The sequence below is a fragment of the Pyrgilauda ruficollis genome, unplaced genomic scaffold (assembly GCF_017590135.1).
Source record: "Pyrgilauda ruficollis isolate IOZ18807 unplaced genomic scaffold, ASM1759013v1 scaffold1249, whole genome shotgun sequence".
Classification (NCBI taxonomy): domain Eukaryota; kingdom Metazoa; phylum Chordata; class Aves; order Passeriformes; family Passeridae; genus Pyrgilauda; species Pyrgilauda ruficollis.
In genome coordinates, this window is record NW_024510866.1 from 3,132 (window position 1) to 10,393 (window position 7,262).

The 7,262-nt window shown below is 56.7% G+C and overlaps 1 protein-coding gene across 2 annotated transcripts; it reads right to left on the bottom strand.

Moving 5' to 3' along the window:
• Positions 1 to 71: 71 nt before the first annotated feature.
• SCN1B (sodium voltage-gated channel beta subunit 1) lies at positions 72 to 5,746 on the bottom strand. Of its 2 annotated transcripts, XR_005957117.1 has the most exons (6): positions 5,132 to 5,746; positions 4,000 to 4,166; positions 3,429 to 3,669; positions 2,992 to 3,035; positions 1,646 to 1,781; positions 92 to 233 (listed from the first exon to the last, which is right to left on the bottom strand). XR_005957117.1 is itself a non-coding variant. In XM_041490596.1 (5 exons), exons 1-5 carry the CDS (start codon positions 5,163 to 5,165, stop codon positions 167 to 169), a joined length of 645 nt encoding a protein of 214 aa, XP_041346530.1. In that variant the 5' UTR covers positions 5,166 to 5,746; the 3' UTR covers positions 72 to 166. The 2 variants fall into 2 exon arrangements, 1 of the variants encoding a protein (XP_041346530.1); XM_041490596.1 differs by lacking the exon at positions 2,992 to 3,035 and having other exon boundaries at positions 72 to 233.
• Between the last annotated feature and the right edge of the window lie 1,516 nt (positions 5,747 to 7,262).

The following is a 7,262-nucleotide window of genomic DNA, read 5'->3' on the forward strand; positions in this document are numbered from 1 at the left end:
TCACTCAGTGGTCACTCAGTGGTCACTCAGTGGTCACTCGGGGTCACTCAGGGGTCACTCAGTGGTCAGTGGTCACTCAGTGGTCACTCAGTGGTCACTCAGTGGTCACTCGGGGTCACTCAGGGGTCACTCAGTGGTCAGTGGTCACTCAGTGGTCACTCAGTGGTCACTCGGCCGCCTGGACGCCGCCGCAGTTCTCCTTGCTCTCCGAGGTGATGGCCAGGTACTCCGACCTGGGGGGGGAGGGGCCAAATTCGGGGTGGGGGAGGGGCCCCAAAACCCTCCTGGACACCCCAAAATCCCACCCAAAAAAATCCTCAAAATCCAAAAAAAAAACCCACCCCCCGTTCCAAAGATTTTAGCCCAAAATGCCCCAAAAAATTCCGCCCCAAGATCCAGAGGTTTTGCACCAAAATGCCCCAAAAACCCCCCAAAAATTCCAACCCAAAAATGCCTCAAAACCCAAAAAAATTCCACCCCAAAATGAAAAAAAAAACCACCCCAAAACCCCAAAAAATTCCATCCCAAAAATTTCTCCCCAAATGCAAAAAAATTCCAAAAATCCCACCCCAAAAATGCCCCAAAATCCAAAAAAATTCCACCCCGAAGTCCCAAAAAATTATCTCAAAATGCCCCAAAAATTCTGCCCCAAAATCCAAAAATTTTATGCCAAAATGCCCCAAAACTCCAAAAAATTCCACCCCAAAAATGCCCTAAAAATCCCCAAAATTCCACCCCAAAATCCCCAAAAATTCCACCCAAAAATCCCAAAAATTCCACACCAAAATGCCCCAAAACCCCAAAAAATTCCACCCAAAAAATTCCTCCCGAAAACAAAAAAATCCCCAAAACTCCCCTTTAGACCACGCCCACCTCCAAAGCCACGCCCCCAAACCCAAACCACGCCCCCTTAACTCTTTAATCTCTTAATTTGACCCCAATTTCTCCATTTTTTACCCCAATTTTTACTTTTTTCCCACCAAAATAAAACCACGCCCCTTAGACCACACCCACTCTGAAAGCCACGCCCCCACGATTTAAGCCACGCCCCCTCCCGATGTTTCAACCCCTATTTTTCCTTTTTCAGCCCCATTTTCACCCATTTTTTGCATTTCCCCCCAAATTCCAACCCAAACCACTCCCCATTTAAACCACGCCCCCTTAGACCACACCCCCTCCAAAGCCACGCCCCCAACCCAAGCCACGCCCCCTTAACTCCTTAATCCCTTAATTTTACTCCAATTTTTCCACTTTTTTGCCCCAATTTTCGCTTTTTTCTCCTGAAATTCAGCCATACCCCCTTAGACCACACCCACACTGAAAGCCACGCCCCCAACATTTAAGCCACGCCCCTCCCACCATTTAAACCCCCCCATTTTCCTCCCAATTTCCCCATTTTTGCCCAATTCTCCCGTTTTTTACCCCAATCTTCACTTTTTCTCCCATAAATCCAGCCACACCCCCTGAGACCACACCCACTCTGAAAGCCACGCCCCCAATATTTAAGCCACGCCCCCTCCCGCCATTTTAACCCCCCCATTTCCCCATTTTTTGCCCAATTTTCTCCCAGTTTTTTTGCATTTCCCCCCCAAAACTTCGCCCCGGGGTTAAGCCCCGCCCCCAGGCAGAGGCCCCGCCCACTCACGCGCTGTCGGGGGGCGGGGCCGCGGCCGCCACCTTGCGGTAGCAGTAGAGCATCTCGGCGGCCAGCCAGAGCGTGAGCACCACGATCAGCACGTACATCAGGATCTCGGAGACGATGGACGCCAGGTCCCGCCGCGCTGCCGGAGGAGGCGGCGTTCCCGAAATCCCGGGAAACGTCCCCAAAAAAAAATCCCGGGAAAAAAACCCCGAAAAAACCCCCAAAAATCCCAAAAAAAATACCTAAAAATCAGCGATTTTAGGGCTGGTTTGGGGGAAGCCACGCCCACCCTGAGGGTGCTGGGGACGCGGCCATTGGTCAGCTGGACATGCCCCTCCCCCCGCCCTAAAAATTCCCAAAATAGCAGAAAAAATCCCCCCAAAAAATCTCCCAAAATTCCGCGATTTTAGGGCGGAGTTATGGCGGGTTTGGGTGAAGCCACGCCCATTTTAAGCCACGCCCACGCTGTGCAGATTGGGGTGGGGTTGGGGACACGGCCATTGGTCAGCTGGACACGCCCCTGCCCCAAAATTCCCAAATTCCCAAAAAAAAATCCGGGCCTTTGTTGGGGCCAAATTTGGGCTAAGCCACACCCCATTTTTCCTAAGCCACGCCCACTTTCTGCCTTATATGGGCATGGAGTCTTCCCAGTAAGTTCCAGTTTGATCCCAGTCCCTCCTAGTTTGATCCCAGTGCTCCCAGTTTGATCCCAGTTTGATCCCAGTTTGATCCCAGTTTGATCCCAGTTTGATCCCAGTCCCTCCCAGTTCCCCTCAATGAACTCCCAGTGTCTCCCCAGCTCCCCCTGGTGGCGGCTTTGGGAACTGCAGCGTCCTCCCAGTAACTCCCAGTCCATCTAAGTCCACTCCCAGTAAATCCCAGGTCTTCCCAGTCCCTCTGATCTTCCCAGTAAGTTCCAGTTTGCCCCGTTTGATTCCAAGTTGATCCCAGTCCCTCCCAGTTTGATCCCAGTTTGATCCCAGTTTGATCCCAGTTTGATCCCAGTCCCTCCCAGTTTGATCCCAGCCCCTCCCAGTTTGTCCCATGAACTCCCAGTTCCCCTCAATGAACTCCCAGTGTCTCCCCAGCTCCCCCTGGTGGCGGCTTTGGGAACTGCAGCGTCCTCCCAGTAACTCCCAGTCCATCTAAGTCCACTCCCAGTAAATCCCAGGTCTTCCCAGTCCCTCCCAGTCCATCCCAGTCCCCTCCCAATCCCTCCCAGTCCCTCCCAGTCCATCCCAGTTCCCCTTTAATCCCTCCTAACTCCCTTTTACTCCCCTCTAGTTCCATTCCAGTCCCTTCCAACCAACTCCCAGTGCCTCCCAGTTCATCCCAGTCCTTCCCAGCACCTTTCTCCACCACGGCCAGCCGCAGGGTCTGGTTCCTGGCCAGGCTGTAGGTGTAGCCCAATCCCCCCCAAGTCCATCCCAGTCACTCCCAGTTCCCTCCCAGTCCATCCCAGTTTATCCCAGTCACTCCCAGTTCCCTCCCAATGAACTCCCGCTATCTCATTTGCTCCACCTGGTGGCGGCTTTGGGAACTGCAGCGTCCTCCCAGTAACTCCCAGTAATTCCCAGTTCATCCCAGTGCCTCTCAATCCCTCCCAACCACCTCCCAGTCCATCCCAGTTCCCCTTTAATCCCTCCTAACTCCTTTTTACTCCCCTCCAATTCCATCCCAGTCCCTTCCAACCACCTCGCATTGCCTCCCACTGCTTCCCAATCCCTCCCAGTCCCTCCCAATCCCATCCCCATCCCTCCCAGTTTATCCCAGTGCCTCCCAGCACCTTTCTCCACCACGGCCAGCCGCAGGGTCTGGTTCCTGGCCAGGCTGTAGGTGTAGCCCTCGAAGGTCAGGTTCCGTTTCAGCCGGCACACGTACTGCCCCGCGTGGCCGCGCTCCACGGCCTTCAGCCACACCGACAGGTCCTGCAGGTCCCGCGTGCCCCGCGAGCCGTTCCAGGCGATCACCCCCAGGAACGGGCCAGGAGCCACCCACTCGCCCTCCTCGGGGCTGTAGTGCAGGATCTGCACCGGTAAAAACCAGTAAGAACCAGTAAGAACCAGTAAGGGTTGGTAGGAAGGGATTGGAAATGGGTTTGGCTCAGTGTCGCCGTCTGGTGGCTGAGTTAGGTATTGCAGTCATGAATTATTGTGGTGCCAGTAATTCCCAGTAGCTCCCAGTATGGCCCAGTGGCTCTCCAGGGTCTCCGCAGTAGCTCCCAGTTCCTCCCAATACATCCCAGTTGTCTTCCCAGTAGGTTCCAGTAGCTCCCAATTGCCCTCCCAGTCCATCCCAGTCCCTCCCAATTCCCCCAAATTCCCTCCCAGTGCCCCTTCCCAGTCCCTCCCAGTGACCTTCTCGAAGTGGGGGGCCCCCTCGGGCCGGAAGAACCACTCGCTCTCGGCCTCGGCCGGGGTCTCGCTGCGGCGCTTGCAGGCGATGCAGAGCAGCCGGAACGGCTCCCCCAGCACGGCCTCGGTGCCCGAGGCCACCTCCACGCACCCGCCCAGCGCCCCCGACACTGCGGGAGGGGACAACGGGGGGGTCAGGGAGGAATTCCCGAATTTTCCCCAAATTCCAAAAAAAATCCGGCGGAATTCCGGCAAAATTTGAGCAAAATTTGGCAAAAAAACCTTCAAAAATCCACTGTGAAACAGATAAAGTTGACCCAAAATCCACCCCAGGACCCCCAAAATTAGAGGGAAGGGGAGAAAAGGGGGTCAGGAAGGAATTCCCGAATTTTCCCCAAATTCCAAAAAAATTCCGTCGAAATTTGAGCAAAATTTGGTAAAAAAACCTTCAAAAATCCACCCCAAAATTGGTAAATTAACCCAAAATGGACCCAAAATCCACCCCCAGGACCCCCAAAATTATAGGGAGGGGGAGAAGGGGGGGTCAGGAAGGAATTCCCGAATTTTCCCCAAAATTCCAAAAAAAATCCCACAAAATTTTGTTGAAATTTGACCGAAATTTGGTCCAAAAATCCTCCCAAAAAATGGTTAAAATTCCCCCAAAATGGACCCAAAATCCAACTCCGAGATCCCAAAAATTGGGAGGGGAACAGGGAGACCTAAAAATTTTTTTAAAAATCCCTAAATTCCCCCAAAATTTGCCCGAAATTCCAGGAAAATTTCCCCAAAAATCACTAAAATTGACCCCTAATCAAAAACTCACCTAAAATGGACCCAAAATCCCCCAAAATGGCCCCAAAATTCACCCTGGCCACCCCAAAATTTGGGATTGGGCGATCAAGGATTCCGGAATTCCCAAAAAAAATCCCAAAATTGGCCAAAAATTCATCAAAATCTGGCCAAAACCCCCCAAAATTGGCCCAAAATTGGCTCATTTGGACATTTTGAGGTCTCAGGTGACGTTTGGGGACATTTTGGGGACATTTGGGGACATTTTGGGGTCGCCGGTGACATTTTGGGGACATTTGGGGACATTTTGGGGTCGCCGGTGACATTCGGGGGGTCCCGAACTCACCCTCGAGGAGCCCGAGGAGCAGCGACAGCAACATGGCGGCACTTCGGCAATTTCCGGACACCTTCGGCTCTTTCCGCCCCCCTTCGTGCTCGGTTCGGTTCTTTCCGACCCTCCCCGGGCTCCCTTCGTCTACTTCCGGCCCGCTTCGCTTACTTCCGACCCAGTTCGGTTCTTTCCGGCCCGGTTCGGTTCTTTCCGTACAGCTCCGTCCTTACTTCGGTTATTCCTCGCCCGCTTCGGCTCTTTCCGGACAACTTCGCCTCTTTTCGGCCCGGTTCTGATTTCTCCGGCCTAGCTGGGCCCAGTTCGGCCCAGTTCGGCCCAGTTCAGCGTCTCCGGCCCCCTCAGCCCCCTGCCCGGCCCATGGGCCCCTCCCCCGCCGCAGGAGGAGGACGAGGATGAGGAGGACGAGGAGGAAGAGCCCGGGACGGGTCTGAGGAGCCGCTTCAAGGCATGGCCGGACCCTCGGGCGGGTCCGCTTCGGCTCCGCTTCGGCTCTTCTCGGCTCCGCTCCGTCCCCGCCGTTCGGCTCTTTCCGGCTCCCGCTTCGCCGGCTCTCGGCTCCTCTTCGGCTCTTTCCGGCTCTTTCCGGCTCCGCTCGGTCCCGGCGCACTGCGGCGCCCGAGGGGGGGGCGGGACCGGCCGTTTGACGTCATAAAAGTGGGCGTGGCTTCAGCCGAACGGGATTCCGCCCCCCCCCCGGTGTCCCCGAGAGGGTCGCGGTGTCCCCAAGGCCACCCCGGGGTGTCCCCGAGGGCGTCGCCGTGTCCTGGTGGCCCCAAGGAGCGTCCAGGTGTCCCCGAGGTGTCCCCGAGGCCAGCCCTGTGTCCCCGAGGCCATCCCGGTGTCCCCGAGGTGTCCCCGAGGTGTCCCCGAGGTGTCCCCAAGTCCTTCTCATTGTCCCCAGGTCCCTCCCGGTGTCCCCAAGGCCATCCCGGTGTCCCCAAGCTGTCCCCATGCTCCCAGGAGTGTCCCCATGTCCCCAGCGATGTCCCCAGGTCCCTCCCAGTGTCCCCAAATCCATCCCCACGTTGTCCCCATGTCCCCAGGTCCCTCCCGGTGTCCCCAGCCATGTCCCAGTGTCCCCAGGGGTGTCCCCATGTCCCTCCTGGTGTCCCCAGCCATGTCCCTGTGTCCCTGAGGGTGTCCCCACCTCCCCAGCGATGTCCCCAAGTCCTTCCCAGTGTCCCCAGGGGTGTCCCCAGCCATGTCCCGGTGTCCCCAAAGTGTCCCCAAGTCCTTCCCAGTGTCCCCAGGGATGTCCCCATATCCCCAGGGGTGTCCCCATGTCCCCAAAGTGTCCCCAGGTCCCTCCCAGTGTCCCCAAAGTGTCCCCAGGTCCCTCCCGGTGTCCCCAAAAAAGCTCCAACGCTCTCGCTCCGGTCTCAGCTTTATTTGAACGTCCCGTGGTGTCCCCGGGGGTGTCCCCAGGTGTCCCCAGGTGTCCCCGCGTGTCCCCGGGTGTCACTTGTAGAACTCGTGCTCCTGCTCGTCCTTCTTGATGACGGTTTTGTACGCCTTCTCAAAGTCCTTGGCCAGCACGATGTACCTGTTCTCACGCACGGCCAGCATGCCGCCCTGGGGACACGGGCAGGGTCACCTGAGTGTCACCTGTGTCACCTGAGTGTCACCTGAGTGTCACCTGAGTGTCACCTGTGTCACCCACAGCCACCCACAGCCACCCCTGTGTCACTTACAGTCACCTGCACCGAGCTACAGGCACACCTGTGTCACCTGTGTCACCCACAGCCAGCCCTGTGCCAGCCCCTGTGCCTGTTCTCCCTGACGGCCAGCATGCCGCCCTGGGGACAATGGCACCTGTGTCACCTACAGCCACACCTGAGTCACAGAGGTGTCACCTGTGTCACCTACAGCGAGCTGCATCCACCCCACTGTCACCTACAGCCACACCTGTCCCAGGTGTGCCGTGTCCCACACCTGTCCCAGGTGTGCCGTGTCCCACACCTGTCCCAGGCATGCCCAGGTGTGCCCAGCTGTACCCCACACCTGTCCCAGGTGTGCCCAGCTGTGTCTCACACCTGTCCCAGGTGTGCCCAGCTGTGTCCCACCCCTGTCCCAAGTGTGCCCCACACCTGTCACACGCGTGCCCAGCTGTGTCTCACACCTGTCC